This window comes from Myotis daubentonii, chromosome 3 (assembly GCF_963259705.1).
Source record: "Myotis daubentonii chromosome 3, mMyoDau2.1, whole genome shotgun sequence".
Taxonomy (NCBI): Eukaryota; Metazoa; Chordata; class Mammalia; order Chiroptera; family Vespertilionidae; genus Myotis; species Myotis daubentonii.
Window position 1 is genome coordinate 205,142,075 of NC_081842.1, and position 17,923 is coordinate 205,159,997.

Consider the following 17,923-nt stretch of genomic DNA (forward strand, 5'->3'; position numbering starts at 1 on the left):
CTAAGGCCCCTGACGGAGACAAGCCACCCGCATCCCAGGGGCCCATTGATCTGAAACAGCTGGAATCCCCAAGGCCCTGTTTATCCCAAAGCAACACAGAAAAGAGGCCACTGCTTCCAGACAACAGATGCAAATCCCTGCAAACTCCACAGATTTTGACTTGGGGGGGAGGCAGGCAGCTGGGGTTGCAACCAAGTCCTTCAGAGGTCAGAGGGGGCTGGGGAAAAGGACACAGCAAGAAAGGTCTGATTCGGTGTGTGTATGTGTGTGTGAGAGAGAGCAAGAGACAGGCTGGGAGGGGCTGGGGACGGCTCTCACCCACGTCGATGACCCGCTGCTTGGCTGTGGGCTGTCGGGAATGCCAGTGCTTCCAGAACCGCAGCTGCTCTACCGGGACCTTCTCGTTGTCAAAGACAACCATCACCACGCTCTGCAAGCACAGTGGTCACTGTGATCCCAGCCTTGGAGAAGGCCCCCGCCGTGTGGGTCTTCCCTGAGCCTGGCTCCATGGCCCCGTCCTGTGGCCTTAGTTTCCCCCACTCCATGGCAATGGGCAGTTACCCAGCAGCACCCTTTTCCTGGGCCCCTGGCAGGCAGGGCTAACCCGACCATCCCACCCCTTCCCACAATGCTTCAGGGCCAACGCACCTTGACTTTGTTGGAGGACAAGGCAAGGCCTTTGCCGCCTGCAGGGGTCCGCAGGGTGATGGGGTAGAACTGGCCCTTGTTGAGGTAGGCCATGGGCGACTCGCCTGACTTGATGTGGATGGCTTTGGGGGAGCCCAGGGTGTACTCAAAGTCACTGTGAGGAGGAGGGAGACGACAGTGAGACTGGGCTCCCAGGCAGAAGTGCCCCGCGGGCAGTGGGGGAGGCCTGAGCTTTGCTGCGCGACTTGGTGAATCACTACTTCCCTGGGCCTCAGTCTCCACAGTTTTTGGGATCCTATGTAATGGCTTTGTTGAGCCCCAGCCCTGCTGAATACCAAATAGTGGAAACCAGAGAGACCTCTGAGGAGTGATAAAGCCACAGGGGACACGAGGAGCAACAGAGCCCTGGTTTTCTGACAGGGCGCTGAGACCTGAGCCCGGGAAAGGGATGCAGAAACCATTCTCTTATGTCTTTTCTTTCCTATAGCGTCACTCCCCAATTTTCATCCACTGCTCACAGGGCAGTGTGGCTCTGTCTGCAGCGCCCTGCCCACTGAGCAGGTGACCAAGGATCACAGGGACTGAATTACCTCTTGGGGCTAGGGTAGTCCTCTGGACAGGGGGGTTCCGGGGACGTTTTCAGGATATCTGGGAAGAGCAGCGACTGCAGAGAAACACAAAGGGAATGAATGCGCACATTTGGGCTGCGGGGCCTCAGCCTAGGCCGCTGCATGTAGCTGTGCAGGTGTGCAGGGCACAGCCTGGACAACAGGTCCCGGCAAACCCATGTCCAGAGCTCTGACCTCCTCACTGTCTTCTCTCCTTCTGCACCTGCATGCCTATTTCCGGAGAGAGTGTGAGGGGTACGGGGATGGCCCTCACCTCCTGCGGGTCATCCTTGAAGGTACTGTCTGGCTGCCAGCGCTGTGCGGGTGGCACCCCATGAATGCTGTCAAACAAGGAGTTGAGGGAGCCATTATCATACACATCACTGGTGGGCAGCAGGTAGCTGTCCACAGAACCAGCTTCCAGCTTGCTGGGGCCCGCGGGGAGGGCAGCTGCCTTGCCCGGGGAGGGCATGGCCACCTCCAAGCTCATCAGGTTATTCTTCTTGAGCACATCTGGGTATTCTGGGGTTCCAGACACGTTCTCTGTCAGGAACTTCATGAGGTGCGTGGGACTTTCAAGGGGGGTGAGGTCCATCTCATAGTCCATGCCATGGTAGTACCTGGGGAGAGAGAGGAGGGCTGAGTATGCCTCTTCTCTCCGAGGCGTGGGATTGGACAGTGGCCCTCACACTGGCACACCGGCCTTCTTTAAGCCACTGAATGTTTAGGCCCTCGCATGAAACAAGACATGGAGTAGGCCGATGTGTTAAGGGAGGAGCCGGGAGGAGGGGATCAACGCTGGGACCAAGTGCAGGCTCAGGGTTGCTTTATCCGTTACAGTGTTTGGCAACTTAAAAGCTGAAGGTTCATTTATTTCTCAGCCAGAGTTCAATGTCCCCACCCTAAAACCACTGCTCATGTCATCTCCTGGGTGTGTGCGGGAGTGCGCATCTATGAGTGCAGTTCATTTATGCTCAGAAAAGGGTCTGGAAGGCTAGACCACAGACTTGAAGGGAGGCAGAGGAGTGGGATTACAGGAATCTTTTACTTTGTGCTTTTTACATTTCTATAGAGGTTAAATGTTTTACAGCAAGTAGGTATTACTTTTATAATCAGAAAAGCTAACAACATTTTTTTTAAGTTCATTTTGAGAGAAATCCCCATGCACCAAAACCCGCTGTTCCTAGCCGGGGAGGGACCCTGTGCCAGCCACCAGTGCCTCAGCAGCTGGGATTTTCTGGAAGGCGGAGAAGAACCCAGGTTTCCCAGCATAGGACTGTATGCGGCAGGAAAGGACACCTGGAGCACCAGAGATGGAGGCGAGGTGGGAAGGGTGGGGAGGCAGAGGGTGGCGGGGGTGAGCCTCACCTCTTTCCTTGGTCGTTCCGGCTCCCGGTGGTGGAGGACAGGATCCGCTTCTCCTTGGGACCCTGAGAGGAGAGGAAGGAAGGGTTTATGCACTTGGCCAGGCAGGGGAGCAACCTTGGCACTGGGAGGACACTGCCAGGACTTCGAGTTGGCAGGAGCTCTAACCATCATTTAGTCTGAGCCCAAGTTAGAGAGTGGGAGAAATACCCCAAGATTAGCAATTAGAAATCTCGGAATGTTGGGGTCAGGTAGGCGTGGCTTAAGTCCCGGCTTTACCACCTTAAAGCACTTTGTGCTTTGGATAAATGACGGCACCTTTCTGAGACTCAGTTTCTTCATACGTCAAATGGGGAATGATATCACCTACATGGACCCTGAATCCAGATTTCTCGGGTTCGATTCCTAGATCTGCCACATGCTGGCTGTATGACCTTGGAAAAGTCCCTTAACCTCTGTGTAACTCACTGTCCTTTGAAAAACAGGGATAATCACAGTACTACCAGCCTCAGAGGTTGGTGTGAGTGCTTAGAACAGCACCTCGCACATGGAGAGTGCGACATAAATGTCACCTTTCACGATGATAATTATAGTATTGTTGTATCTCAGAGCATCCAGGTCACTTCTCCCTAAGGCTAATAAAGCAGCCAGGTCTCCAACCCAGGCTAGTTACTCCGACGCCTGGACTCTTAATCACACCCCATGGAGGGTATGAGGGAAGGCACCTGGCACAGTGCCTGGCAACCAGTAAGAAACGGTAAGTGGACCATATGGCTCAAAGCCACGTTGCCAGTTTGTGGCGGAACTAGATCTCAAATTCCCAACTTGGTGCTCTTCCCACACTATGAGACTATCCATGGTGTTGCTCCAAATCCAGTGTGCTCTGGGACGGGGGAAGGGCATGTCTCACAGGACACTATATTTCAATATACCACTCCACGTGTCCCTTCAGAGCCTATCCCCACCATTCTGGCCCTGGAAATGGCCTATTAACCAGGGGAGGTGGGGCTGGACTTTATTTTATGGTTTAACCTTAAGCTGTAAATACCAGGCTGGTGTTTAAACCCAGACCTAGAATTTTGGCTCCTATTAAGTCCCGAAGCTGAGGCGGCCAATTCAAATTTCTCTTCCTTCAGCCTGGGCTCAAATGCTATCAGGACGCTATTGGTCTGCTGGGGAGAAGGTAAGGTAGGGTAACCACTCCCCTCCAGGATGAGAACCAAAGTCAGAGAGATCATTTGGAGCCTTCTCATATCTGGGGCCATTTCTCCCCTTGACATCTAACTTTACAACGGGCCTTCCTTCTTGAGGCACGGTAGGTAGATATTGCACGGTAGATAGATACAGTGACTTTGAGGACTTATTTATTTATTTTTTATTTATTTTTTGAATGTGCGTCCATATTTTATATATTTCCATAAATTCATGTCACCAATCCTATTTTCTTTCCAGAAATAGGCCATATAATTGTCTATGAGATTACTTTCCAGGGGAGTTCTGCCCTTCCCGGCTGCAAACCGTCTCACCAGCTGAGCAATTTCGCCAATTCGGGGTGGGTGTTATTAGTTTCAGCTGCTCACTCCATTTGCTCCGGGACACGACCTGGGACGCGTCTGCCTATATCGCCGCCATCTTCTGTCTCGAGGACTTATTTATACGATGGCTTTAAGTCTTCTACTTCAGAGCCAGTTATCTCAACAATTAGCTTTTTGTGCCTCCTCTAATTTGGGAAAGTTTCAAAGAGCAATCGCCCAGCCCAGGAATAGTAAGAAAGTTTGCTATCATGTGACAATTCAGACAAAAAGATTCTGTGGCCTCATGCACCCTCAGTGAGAATGAAGACTGTAATCCTCCAGCAATGTCTGGAACAGGTGGTGGACTGGGGGTGGGGGTGATGTCATATGTTTCACATATCTGTGATGGCTAACTGGTTCGAGCCCACTTATCAGAATTGGGAGGGACTACTTCCTGTTCTCAGTAACTGAGAGTTTCCAAGAGTCCAGGCCAAGGCCCTGGAAACTATTAGAGCATAATAAAAGACAGTCTGTCAGAAGGCATTACAATGCATACAATGGCAAGGGTATGAAGGACAGTAAGACAGGAGAGAGGGAGGTGATGTAGCAGGATGGCTTCCAAGAGAAGGTGGGTCTTGGGAAGGGCCCTGAAGCAAGGGGATGGGTTCAAGAGCATAAGGCAGGTTCTAGGTGGCAGGGTTCAAATAGGCAGGTGAGACGGACAGGGCAACTGGGACGACCTAAGCGTCAGGGGCAGAAAGAAGAGGCAGGTTGGGGGGTGTTGCTGTGATGGAGTATGGCTGAGGCCTTGAACCATTCAATCAGTATGTATTGAATACTGTGTGGTAGGCAGTATGGAGTGCTGGGGATTCAGTAATGATCATAACATAGTTCCTGACCTCCAAGAGCTCAGTCTGATGGGGGAGATGAAGAAATAAATGCATAAATACCAAGTTTCTGAAGCTAGAGTCAAGGATGATGACAGTAGTTGCTAAAGGTGTCCAGAGAAGGCTCAGAATGGGAGACCCAAGAAAGACTCCCCCCATTTCAATGAATGAATGAGGTGACTTTGAAGCTGAGACCCAAAGCGGAGAGGAGGGTTTAGCCAGGGGGAAGGGGCGGGTGCCAGAGAGAGGGAATAGCATGTACAGAGGCTGACAGGTGAGAAAGAACATGGTGACGGGCTGTGAGTGGCCATAGGCTGTTGAGCCATGAGGCCTGAGAGTGGAGCTGCACATTCAGTCAGAGCGAGGCATGCCCAGGTGGCTAACATACCATGTAGTAATCATAGAGGAAGCTCAGGGCCGCAACGCTGTCATCATCCCCATTGACTCTCATCATGGCCTTTGTGGCGGCCGTCAAGGGGTTTTCCAGGTAGGTCTTCCAGGCCTCGTCTTCATTAGTGTAGGGGAACTTCTGGAAGTTGACTGGGTCATTCTTTAGCAGCCGCACAGACCTGAAACTGGAAGGCAAGTCAGGAGGGTCAAATGAAGGCTGTCCCAGAGGACGGTCCATGAAGGGTCAGCCTCAGGCATTCAAAGAACAGTAATCAGCCTTGAAAATTTGAAACTCCTTCTTCTACCACCTTAGGCAATTTGGCGGCAGGAGGACGAACTCCAGAGCTAGATGCTTTGGGTCAATACCAACTGTTTCCATGCAGAAGCTGCAGACCTGGGGCCTCAGTTCCCTCATCTACAACATGAAGACCGTAACTCCAACCTTGCAAGCCTTCAGAGCAGATTCAATAAATGCTTCCATAGTAGATATTTATTCAAGGAGAATCAGTGTAACAGAGATGGGAACTAACAATGTCAAGCTGCAAGGAATAACATTTCCAGATAACTCAGCAAGAGTTCTTCTAAAGAAATTCTCTTCAAAACTATAGGTACGGAAGGCAGAAGACCATTCCTCGTCATGGAGAGAGACAGAATCAGAGCGAGGAAGCCCATAGGAGGAGTCTGGTCTTGGGAAATGGCATTTCAGACCAACACGTATTGTAGGTTGTCCAATCAGATGCTCAGATGCCAGGAACTGGAGTGGAATACTGCTTGGCACACCAAGGCAAGCAGAGCCTGGGCACTGTGGTAAGAACGTGGACAAATTCAAGGCATGTGGCCCAAGAGTCAAGCCACATGGGCTGGAAGGAAAGAGATCAGAAAAGGCTCTTTAAAGCAGGCAGACATTTTAGTTGGGGACAGACACCCAGCACTGGGGATTATATCGCTCAGAAATGTAGGGGGAGGGAAAGAGGGATAGATAGAATAATGATGATGATGATGATGGTGACAAAAATAATACGTAATCTTTTTTGAGCATTGGCCATGTTTTAGGCACAGAGTTACACACTTTCCATGGATCCTCTCATTTAGTTCCCACAACAACCCTGTTAAGCAGCTACTATGATGATTCTTATTTGATAGGTGAGGAAACTGACGCTCAGAGAAGTTAAGGGAGTTCCCCGAGCTCCTGGCCTGAGGGGAGTCAGCTTCAGCAGGATGATGCTGTAATACAGAATAGTGGTCTCGAACTTTAGCTGCATCATGATGACCTAGAAGGCTTGTTAAAACACAGATTTCTATACCCTAGCCAGTTTGGCTCAGTGGATAGAGTGTCGGCAGAAGGGTCCCGGGTTCCATTCCATTCAAGGGCACGTACACATACCTCAGTTGCAGGCTCGATTCCTGGCCCTGGTCAAGGCATGCGTGGGAGGCAACCAATCAATGTGTCTCTCATCGGTGTTTCTCTCTGTATCTCCCCATCCCTTCCACTCCCTCTAAGAAAACAGTCAATGGAACAATATCCTTGGGTGAAGATTAACAACAAAAAAACCACCCACAGATTTCTGGGTCCCACACTTAAGAGTTTCTGATTCAGTAGGTCTGGGGTGGCTGAGAGTTTGCTTTTCTAACAAGGTCCCTGAAAGCTGATGCTGGTAGTGTGGGAGCCATACTTTGAGAATCACTGATATGGAACATGCTCTTATTTGTGAATGAAGGCATGGAGGTGGGCAAGCTCTCTTTGTGTTTGTTTTAGAGCAAAGAGTATGTACAGGACAGTGGCGGGAAGATGGGGACAGCCAGGCCAGGAAAAAGAGCCCCAGAGATGAAGTAGTCCCCAGTGCCCCCCTTTCTGGGTGAGCCCGACAGACTCACTCATGGGAACAATGTCAGCCGCTATTTACTGAATATATATGAATGCTCTCCATTCATTAACGCTGTTCCTTACAAGAACATTACAAGGACCATTTGCTTCACTTTATAGATGAAGGAACCAGAGACTTGGGAAAGGATAAGGAAATGCCCAAGATCACTCCGCTAGTCCATGGCACGACCTGGATTTAATCCCAGGCTTGTCTAGTACCGAAGCCACATACTTTCCATAAGCCACACTGCTTTACCGTAATGCAAGAGGGCAATCTTACCACATCAGGAAACCACTTTAGTGGTGGAATTTCAGGCGCTGTGGAGGAGGGTAGGTGGGCAAATCCTGTCGCAGAAAGTGCCTTCCTGCTGCCCCGCAGCTCAGGCCTACATTCTTAACACAGAGTGGGAGCAGCAGTCAGGCCACACCCAGGCAGGCCGTGGGCAGCAGCTCTCTCACAGGTTTCATCCAGGGCACAGTGTCTCCCATCCCACTGCGCCCCAGGGCGTGGGGCCTTGGGCTTTGAGAGGCAGGGCGGGAGAGGGAGCTGTCACACAAAAAAGAGAAATGACAGAAACCTTCCTGCTCCAGGGGTGCGGAGAGGGAGGCACACCCCGAGTTTCTGCTGCTATAAATCAAGGGCCTCAGAGGGGGAGTTGAGGCCTCTCCTAGCTGCCTCCTGGGCCTGGGGTTAGAGCAAGAGTCCTCAAACTTTTTAAACAGGGGGCCAGTTCACTGTCCCTCAGACCGTTGGAGGGACAGACTATAGTTAAAAAAAAAAAACTATGAACAAATTCCTATGCACACTGCACATATCTTATTTTGAAGTAAAAAAAAAACAAAACGGGAACAAATACAATATTTGTACTTGCATGTGGCCCGTGGGCCATAGTTTGAGGACCCCTGGGTTAGAGGAACTTATAGAGCAAGCCCAGGATGGCTGCCACCTCCTCTCCCAGCCCCAGGCTAAAGGGAACTCCCAAATCAAAGGGGACATGGGAGAAATGGGGAAAGGCCTTGTAGAGCCCACCCTCTTGGTCAGTTGGGATCCCCAGTGTTGTTCCTTGTGTGTAAAATGAGTCTAATAAAAGCGCCTACCATGTAGAATTATGAGGATTGAGCGCACTGCCATGTGAAAAATGCTCAGAACTTTTTCTGGCACATAACAGGTGCTTACTACATTTGAGCTATTATTGTGCTCTGGGCTCAGCTTGGAGCCAGACATCAAGGTGTTGCAAAGTGGTACAAGACTTGGCCACCCTGTAAGTCAGTGGCAGAGCTGGGCCTAGAGCCCCAATTTGTTGACTCTAGTGGAATGATCATTATCAGCTTTGATGAGCTATCAGTTATCTTATCCTATTTAAAAATTAAATTTTAGAGGTCATATCAGAAATAAAAAAACAGACCATGTTTGTTGGTCACCGGCAAGGTTTTTCTGGCCTACAAGGGTCACCAATCCACCTGGTAGATTCCTTGGCACACAGCAGCTGCCATGCCTTAAGCATTTACCATATACAGACAGTGTGCCAACTGTTTTTCTGTGCATCTCTTCTACTCTGCACAATAGTCCTGAGAGATAGCTATTAGGGAAATAGAGACCCAAACAGGTGATATTACCTGCTCAAGGTCACTCAGCTAGTAAGTGATGGAAGCTAACTTGAACCTGAACCTGTTGGACTTCAAGATGCAGCTCTTAATCCCAAACTAGTCTCCTTTTTAGAGGCCTTTCCCATCAAGGAAATTCCCCTCCTCTGGAATATACCGAAACAATCCGCTACTGCAAGACAAAAAGGGATTTCCCACCCAAAGAAAGCTGGAGGGACTAAGTGAGAAAGCGAGATGGCTGAAAGAGTTTCTGGCCAGGAGCCAGAAGCCGTAGTGTCTGGGTCCCAATGTCTGCTCATGCTACCAATCAACTTTATGTTCCAAGACTAATCACTGGCTTCTAGAAAGTTCTGGCTATGGATAAGGTTAACATTACCTTATGTAATGCTGAAATCCAATATCCTATTCTCTTAAAGGTTGGAATTAAGGGTTGAGGGCCCAGTGGGTAAGAGTCATGAAAAGGGTTCCAAGGAGTGAGCCCTACTCATGGGTGACAGAGCCAGAACAAAGAGAGGAAACCAGGTGACTCCCATCCTACGTGGTCACCTTCCTCGAACCTCCACAAACTCTCTGTTGGTGTCCCTGTCCAAGGCAGAACTCCTCAACTATCAGAAGGTAAACTGGGGTTGGGATGGAGGGGATAGGGAGAGGACTTGATCCTGGGCAACCTTCTTGTCAGATCTCCACCAGGGCACAGCACAGAAGAACCCATAGCACCATGGAGGGAAGTGGCACGAGAGCCATAGCCTGAGAGACCCATCTGTTACGTGGGTCTATTGAATGCCTTCTGTGTGCCAGTCAGGGACTCTTCTAGGCACTGGGAATCAGCCAAGAGCAAGACAGATAAGGCTCTGCTCCCACGAAACTTACAGTCTAATTGGGAAGACAGTCCATAACAAGTAGGTAAATAAGTTAATTTTAGTCAGTGATAAGTGCTGTGAAGAAAATTAGAACACAGTCAGTGATGGAGTCACCGGGGCTGGCTACTTTAGAGAGGGGCTAATCTCATGGGTTGTTAGGAGAATTAAATGCATTAACATAAGAAATGTGCTTAGCCTAGAGCCTGCCAGAGAATAATCGCTCAGTAAATAATAGCTATGTCACCACCATCATCATCATGACCATCATCATTTCAGAACCCCCAAATGAGAGTAAAGGGGAGATTCCGCCTGAGGTTCTTAAATTAACATCCTCCTCCTGTGAACCAGGTTCTGTGTGAAAAACAAAAGAGACATGTAATAACCCTTGCCTTGACTTTCACATTCATTATCTCGTGGAGCCTCTCAACATGCACGATGTGTTATTATCTCTATTTTATAGACCAGGAAATAGACAACAGGTGACCTGTTCCAGGGGACTGGCCAATGAGTTTCAAAGCCAAGCCTCCTGAGATCTGGCCTGGGAACTGACTCAACACTAGACACCTTTCCATCAAACTACTAGTTTCCAAGAAGGGATGGAAAGAGAGGGGGAAAATACAAAATTCTGGGAGGCATCTATTTACCTAACCATCCATCATCCATCCCTCACTTTAACAAAAATTTACTAAGTTACTACTATGTTCTAGGTCTTGCCCTAAGCAAGACAATAAGGTCATCCCTGCTTTTGAAGAGGTTGCATTTTAGCGGCAGCAAGACAGACATGACCACAAAAACAAACAGCTAAAATCAGATAGGTGAGGAAAGCTATGAAGGAAAAGAAGCAGGGGTGTGTCTGACTCCCTGAACTCTGGGGAGTGACTGGATGTTGGTTGAGAAAAAGGCTAGAGGGGAAGAGTGAGCATGGAGGTGAATTGGGCGGACTTTAGACCTCCCAGATGAGAAGAAAGGCAAGATCAAAGGCATAAGCCTGGGACAGCTCCCAGAGCTTCTTCCCCTACTATGTGTCAGGTGTGAGGCAGGTCCTTTGCATACGTTTCCTTGTTTCAAGGAAGGCCAGCCCACGGAGGAGGAAACTCAAGTCTGAGATTTGATAATCCCTCACATTTGCATAGTGTGTTATATTCTTCAACATGTTTCTCATACATTTGTCATCACCTCTGATCCTGCAACACCCCTATAGATAAGGAGGGAAGGTATGACTATCCCCATTTGATAGCAGGAAAAACAGAGCCACACAGAGGCCACTGGCTTGTCTAAGGCCACCCAGCTGGTATCTCATGGCATCAAGCATAGAGCACAAATCTCTGGCTTCCAGCATCAAGAACCTTCACAAGGCTGTATCCTTAGAGTGTCCCTGGTCTGGCTTCTCTTCTGAGAGAGAGTTGGATACAAAATGAAGAGAGTGGAGCTTGGGCATATCCCTGATAGGCCTCACTTCCTGAGGCCTCTTAGCCCTCGCTTGTGAGAATTGCAAACGGCACAAGCAGGGACTCTGATGTGGATAGGACCTCTCCCCAGAAGTTCACCCCGACCCACAGCATGGGAGGGGTGAGGTACTGGCTGCGCCATGCCCAGCCAGATTCTGAGCCTCCAACTCCAAAATGCATCATTCTAGGCACCAGAGGGAACCTACAGTGGTCAAGTGGGGCTTCATCCCAACAAGTCCCTTTGGATTCTAAATTCCCATTGCTTTCTGGCTGAGCCACTTAAAACTCCCAGTTCGGCTAAGTCAATGTATCTCAGCCATTAGTTGAAGCCTTTTGGTTTTTTTCCCCTTTTGTTAGAATTCTAGCAATTTAAGGTGCAGAGACCTTAGAAATCTCATTCCAGAGAGAAGGTGTGACTTGCCTAAGGATATAACAGGATTGGGACTCAAGTCTCCTAGCTTCCTATCCAGTACTTAGCTCAGTCACTGCGCTATCTCAAAGGCATCTCCGTGATTCAGAGATGGAAAAATAAGGACTTACTCAATTTTTTAGAAGGGGGAAGAAAACTCACTACCAAGGGGGTGGCCTCAAGCCCCACCCAAGGAGATCCTGGCACAGGACAAATTCAGCATGTTGGACCCCACCGCCCTCCAACCTGAGGAGGAAGAGTTCCATGGGCCACCTGAGCTGGGTGTTGACACCCAGATACACCCAATGACTTGCCAAACCCTGTTGTGAGCCACCCAGTCTCATCAGCAGTGATCAATCACACTCGCTAATTACCCACAGGGAGGCCCTGGCACAACTGCTCACGGAGGAATCATTTTTCAGTCAACCCCATGCGAGGTGTTCCTGAGCATGACAGGAGTGCTCCAGGGTTCTCATGCTTGCCAGTGGCCCATCTGGTTTCTGGATGCACAGGTTGTGAAATGTGCCTTGTCACATGCTGGGGGCTCCTGTGGGGGCTTCAGTCATGCAGAGCATAAGGCATGACTCTGCAGTGATTCTAGTTTCAATGAGATGGTATCAATTCATGTTATGGGGTGGGCCTCAACCCTACACAGACCTGGGTTCCAGCTCTGCTACTTACTAGCTGTGTGACTTGGTGCAACCTGACCTCTCTGTGCCTCGGGGGTTTTTTCAACCTGTCAAATGGGGGAAGATGAGAGTACTAACCTCATAGAATTATTATGATAGCTACTGTTCATTGAGGGCTTACCAAGGGCCAGGTGCTGACACAACAATTTCTAGTCATTGTTTTATTTAATCTTGACAACAACTCTGTGAGGTGTCACTGTTGGAAAATGCAATGAGATAATGCAGGTAGAGTAATCAGCATAGTGCCAGCACATAGTAATGTGAATTATTATTATTATTACTAATACTTAGTGGGGTAGCCCCCAGCATATTGCATGGCAACCCACAGCCTCACTTTCTCCCACCTATAAGTGGGCTCATCTCTTCCTAGTGGTAGAAGAAGACCTGGTGCTTGGAGATGCCCAGATAAGAGGGACAAACACTGCCAGCGTCATCATCTGGATCAAGGTGGGTAAGTTGAGGGCCGTCAGGCTCCAGCCAACGCTTCCAGCTGCATGTAGATTAATTATATGCCATTTCCTAATTATACCAGAAACTCACTTTCCCTTGGAAAAATTCTTCTGTGGGAATTTTTCTTTTGTGCTCTATTCTCCTCTTGGCTTCCTGTCTAATTTTCCTATTTTTTTTTCTATTGTTCAATAAAGTTGCGAAAGCAGTTAAAATCTACCTCTAAACCCAGGCTGCCACATCTTTTCATTCATTCATTCACTCACTGATTCATTCTACAAACAGTCACTGTAACAGGCCCTGTGCTGCGTACTGGGACACAAAGGTAAACACCACAGTCTCTGCCCTCAAAAGTTCCCAGTTCTTGCTGACCTCCTATCAAGTCCAGTGAAAAGACACCAAATATTGGTGAGATAATTGTCCTTCAGAACCTTCACTAGATCATCTGCTCTGACCCTTTGAGGAGGCAAAAGGAATAGAGAGAGGGAGGCAGCCAGCCAAGATTATTTGTTCCATTTTACAAACCAGAAAGCTGAATTCCAGAAAGGAGAGGGAAGAGAAGGGGAGGGAAAGGAGCCAAGTTATTTAATAGGGTCAGGCCCTGTGCCTTTCCTTCTCATACATGCCCATGGGAGGTGGGTGTTATTACTGTCACTTTGTAAATGCAGAAACTGACACTTCTAGAGGTGAAGGAGCTCAACCAAATGTCACCCAGTCTGTAAGGGCAGAGCTGGGCTCAAACACCAGCGAAGTTCTCAGCCTGCTGACTCAGCAACTACGCTGCAGGTCAGCGGTGGATCTGGGAAAATCCTGCCTCCCAATTCTCTGCCAGGACTTCTAGGCCAATGGTTCTTCAACTTGAACATGCATCAGAATCACCTGGAGGGCCTGTTAAAACACACACTGCTGAGTCCTACCCCTGCCGCTGCCCCCCTCCCCCAGGTTCTGATTCAGTTGGTCTGGGGTGGGGCTGATAATTTGCATTTCTAACAAGTTCCCAGGGAATGATGATGATGATGACGATGATCATGGTCCAGAAACCACACTTTAAGAATACTGTTTTTAGGTAAACCAATAATTTTCTCTTTTAAAAATTACTTCCTCTCCTCCCCCTTCCCATTTCAAAAGTAACGTAGGTTTGTAAAACACAATGCATAACACATGGGAACAACTGGAAGTAGATCCGAGAATTCACCTGTATTCCTCCACTCAGAGATCATCACTTAACAGTGTGGCACACCTCCTTTTTTCAGTTCCTCTGCAGTTACAAGCAGGGAGGCATATTGGTGTGCAGCATCCTTCCGGCGCCTGGGTTAAGATCCCAGCTGTTCCGTGAAATCCTGGGCAAGCTGGAGGCAAGCCTCAATCCCCTTCTTTGCAAAACTGCACTTACACTCCCCACCCCTCCTTGGATTATTGGGAGAGTTAAAGGAAAGAATGCATTTATCAAGCACTGGACACTGTGTCTGCAGTGGATTCCACGCTCAATAAATGGATGACTGTTATTTTTGTTTTCACCAGGTAGAGCTCCGACTATGCTAATTGGGCTTCAGCCCTGCGGCCCTTCCTCCCCCTCCTTTTCCTCGGTGTGGATCCCGGAGACCCGGTAGGCTCCAGACACCCGTCGGGGGGCCCTCACTGGAAGTGGCAGAAGCCTCCGGCGTGTGTCCCGCGCCCGTGCCCGGGGTCGCCAGCGCCGTTAGGGTTGTCTCAGCCTCTCCGCCCAGGCCGCCTGTTTTACAGCCCGGGCTTAATGAGGGCTTTTAACTTTTCATTCACCACCAGCGTAACTCCGACTTTTAATAACACACCTTGTGCACGACAAAAATTTGCTCCTGGCAATCATGGTTTCGACCACAAAACCACAGCGGGGAGGCGTTCCTGGTTAACTCTTTCAGCGCTCCAGGCCGTCTGGAGACAGCGCTCCTGGAAATCAGATGGAGTCTCGCTGAGGCCCGAGGCCGCAGACTGGGAGGTTCTGGGCCCCTCCCCACCCTGGGTCGCGGCTCTCCAAGGCTTTGGGGAAGGAGAAGACTCCAGTCGCCGTGGGGGCCCGGGCTGTGGACCCCGCGAGGTTGTAGAGGGGAATGCGGGTGGGCTTCGCTCACTTCCCTCTCCATTCGGTGGACCTACTATGTGCTCATCACTTCTGCTCAGAACTCTCATTTCCTCGAGGGGCAAGATGAAATAGCACAGGGGCGCCTGGCACACAGTATGCCCTCGGCACCCCTACACACAGAGCTCCAAGGGTCCCGGAGGGCACCCCGGCTAAGGCCCAGGCGATGGCTGCCAGGTCTGTAGCCCCGACGGCGGCCAGTGCGCAGGCGCCTGCCGCCAGGGGAAGACTTCCGGCAGCGACTTCCGGTGCTCCCCGCCGCCCCAACATCCCTTGCGACCCGCTCTAGCCCCGGGCTGCCAAAGGCCACGGGCTGGCGGCAGTGCTGGCGCAGGCGGAGGGCTGGAGGCTGGCCCACGCTCCCCAGCGGGCTGGGCCCGGCCACATGAAAGTCCCCGCGCTCCACCCGCCAGCTGCCTGCAGCTGGGTTCTCACCGCGCCGCCCCGGCCTCCATGCACGTCAAGACCCGGCCTTGGCAGCGGGCCTTCCACCAGAGGCCTAGCAATCGGGCTCGCGCTCATGGAGCTCCTACTCTGGACCGAGTGGCCCACGCACGGAGCCCATTGTCCCCCCGCCAGGTAGGTGTGTATCGTCCCTACGGGACAGAGGTGGACACTGAGGGTCAGTAAGGAGAAAGAAATTCACCAGGACCCTGCAGTTGGTAAGTGACAGAATTTGGAGTCATATGCAAATCCTGCTTTCTATGGGCCTCAGGATGGACTCCAGGATCAGTCCTTCCCTGGGCACTTTTTAGGGGAAAGAGGCACCAGCAGCAGCCACTCGAAACCTGCAAACCAAGCACTTGATGCCCTGAACCCTACTCCCCCCCCCCACGCCCCCCTCCCCCCACCCACACACCGTAAGGGCAGCTGAGCCCCCAGGCACTGGGGCTCTGTCATTGTAATCTTAAATGCTGGCTTCGGAGTCGGTCTGCAATTACTCTGCAGGCTCAGGTCCCCGCACCCCACCCCACGTGGAGAAGCCTCAACTGTCAGCGGATCTGACTTCAAACTCAAACCATTATGGAAGAGAAAAACAGGAAGCCTTTCTGTTGGAGCAGCCCAGCTTCAGGACACTTACCCCCTAAGGGGCATCAATGAGTAGATTTCTGTCCGCAGCCTCTGCAGTTTTAAGCCCCAGATCTATGTGCACTAGAGACACATCACAAATTTTTATTTTTTCGAAGTGTGGAAAAATAGGAAGCAAAAAGTTCAGAAATGTTCATTGATAGGGTATTTGTATATGAGGTACCAAGAGTATTATTAGCTTGCTGTTTACCAGGTTTTAAACTGATCACTTTTTAAAAGTTGTTGGATTTCCCCCAACAGTTCCCGGAGGTGGGGACCACTATGGCCACAGTTGACAGGTGAGAGAACTGAGAGTGAGAAGTGATTTGCCCCAAGTCACACAGCTAAGAAGTGGCAGAGCTGGGACTTGAACCCAGATATCGGTTCCAGTGCCCCTGCTCTAATTCCAGTTGTCAACACATTGTCAACTCCAGGGAATTCATTCAAGAGAAATCTGATGCCAAGTGATTGTAGTAGGAACGTAGGTGGCTAACCTAAGAGCTAGCTGGTCTCACAGAACACTCTGCAGTCAGGACCCACCAACTGCTCTGCCCTCAGGTCTTCACGTTTTAAAAACAATCTATTGAGGAGTAGCTAGAAAAAAAAGATTGTTCAAACCTTGTCTCTGCCCACTCACCTCTGAGGGTGGCAGGAAGAGGTGTGTTTTAGAAGCCTGGCTTCTGAAAGCTCCCTTAAGCCAAGCTAAAAAGCAGCCCAGAATCCCAGCCTCATCCCACCTTCTCTGAGGTCCAGACACCAAGCAGGGGGTGGTCAGCATCAGCCAGTGGGGATTCTAAATCCCAGATGTGGGCAGGAAGGCACCAGAATCCTGCCAGTTAATAGAGATGACTTCACTGAAAACCACATCGCAGCTACCTCAGCCTTAGAACTGCCTCCGAATAAAATCAACCACATTTTATCGAATGCGTCCTCAGACCTTGGCTCTTTGCTAAGCATTTTACAACCTCTTTCACACTTAACTCTCAAGGATCCAACAAAGCATTACTGTACCCATTTTTTCAGGTGAGGAAAATGAAGCTCAGATAAGTTAAATGACTTATCCAAGATCACACAGCTCATGAGGAGCAGACCCTGGATTTGAACATACAGACTACAGAGTGGGTATGTTTAACCATCACACTGTAACCGTCCCACTTGAGACTGTTCCAACCCAACAAACAAGTCCCTTTGGAGAAATCCAGCTCTCTGCCTAAGGCAGCTCTTAGAACCACCTCAGAGAAGTTTCTTTTGGCAAGAACATAGAAAGCCCAGAAGGAATGGGGGCTGTCTCTGATTTCCAAGGCCCCTTCAGTGTATCTGAAAGTGGTGCTGAAAGCCGCAGTCAGTTTCAGTCCTGTGTTTCCCTACCTGGTTCGAAACTGCTTAGCAGAGAGAGAAAGAAAAAAAAAAAACACCAACAACACAAAACTATTTTCCCAGGGAAACACTCAGCTCTCACTGGAGACGGTGCTTGCCTCTACACGCCAAAGTGAGATCCTCAGCCCATTCATTTACCCGTACAAATTGCTCTGTGAATCCTGGCGCCGGCGGCCTCCCTGCTCTTTCCCCTTCTGGAAATCCCATCCAGCCTCCACGCTCAGAGAGCGCCAGGCATCCACCGATGTTTACTCACTCAAGTTCATTCGACATCTTCCTGGCTCCCAGGCTCCAACGACAGGCACCGGCACCCGAGACTCTGCTGACTGCTCTTGACTCTATTTCTTGCCTGACACAGACATTCCCTGTCCAGGGAAGTGTTTGATTTATGTTGGGGTTGGAGTGTCGGGATTTTGCTGACAGGTAGGTTCCTGGCAGCGCTGGTGCTGATTGGCTACAGGCACAGGTGCCGGGCGACAGCAGGTATACCTCAACAGGTGCAGCTGTTAACTCTTGGCCTGCCGAGTTGGGGGCGGAGCCATGGGGGCCGGCTGGGTGGAGCTGGCCAATTCCTTCCTTGGTGAGGGGGTGGGGGGTGGAGATGAGGGAGGAGAGAGGGAGGGGAAAA

At 50.2% G+C, this 17,923-nt stretch overlaps 1 protein-coding gene across 4 annotated transcripts in view; it reads right to left on the bottom strand.

Moving 5' to 3' along the window:
* The window catches only part of GRHL3 (grainyhead like transcription factor 3), a 33,470-nt gene extending 15,790 nt beyond the window's left edge, over nucleotides 1-17,680 (bottom strand). For 2 of the 4 annotated variants that reach the window (XM_059690816.1, XM_059690814.1), the window contains exons 1-7: nucleotides 17,552-17,680; nucleotides 5,411-5,597; nucleotides 2,625-2,686; nucleotides 1,531-1,876; nucleotides 1,239-1,312; nucleotides 649-802; nucleotides 319-430 (exon numbers count right to left, since the gene is read on the bottom strand). In XM_059690816.1, coding sequence (XP_059546799.1) covers nucleotides 319-430; nucleotides 649-802; nucleotides 1,239-1,312; nucleotides 1,531-1,876; nucleotides 2,625-2,686; nucleotides 5,411-5,597; nucleotides 17,552-17,568 — 952 coding nt within the window. In that variant the 5' untranslated portion in view covers nucleotides 17,569-17,680. Of the gene's footprint in view, nucleotides 1-318; nucleotides 431-648; nucleotides 803-1,238; nucleotides 1,313-1,530; nucleotides 1,877-2,624; nucleotides 2,687-5,410; nucleotides 5,598-17,433 lie in introns of all 4 variants that reach the window. The other 2 variants (XM_059690815.1, XM_059690817.1) reach the window with 2 other exon arrangements.
* Between the last annotated feature and the right edge of the window lie 243 nt (nucleotides 17,681-17,923).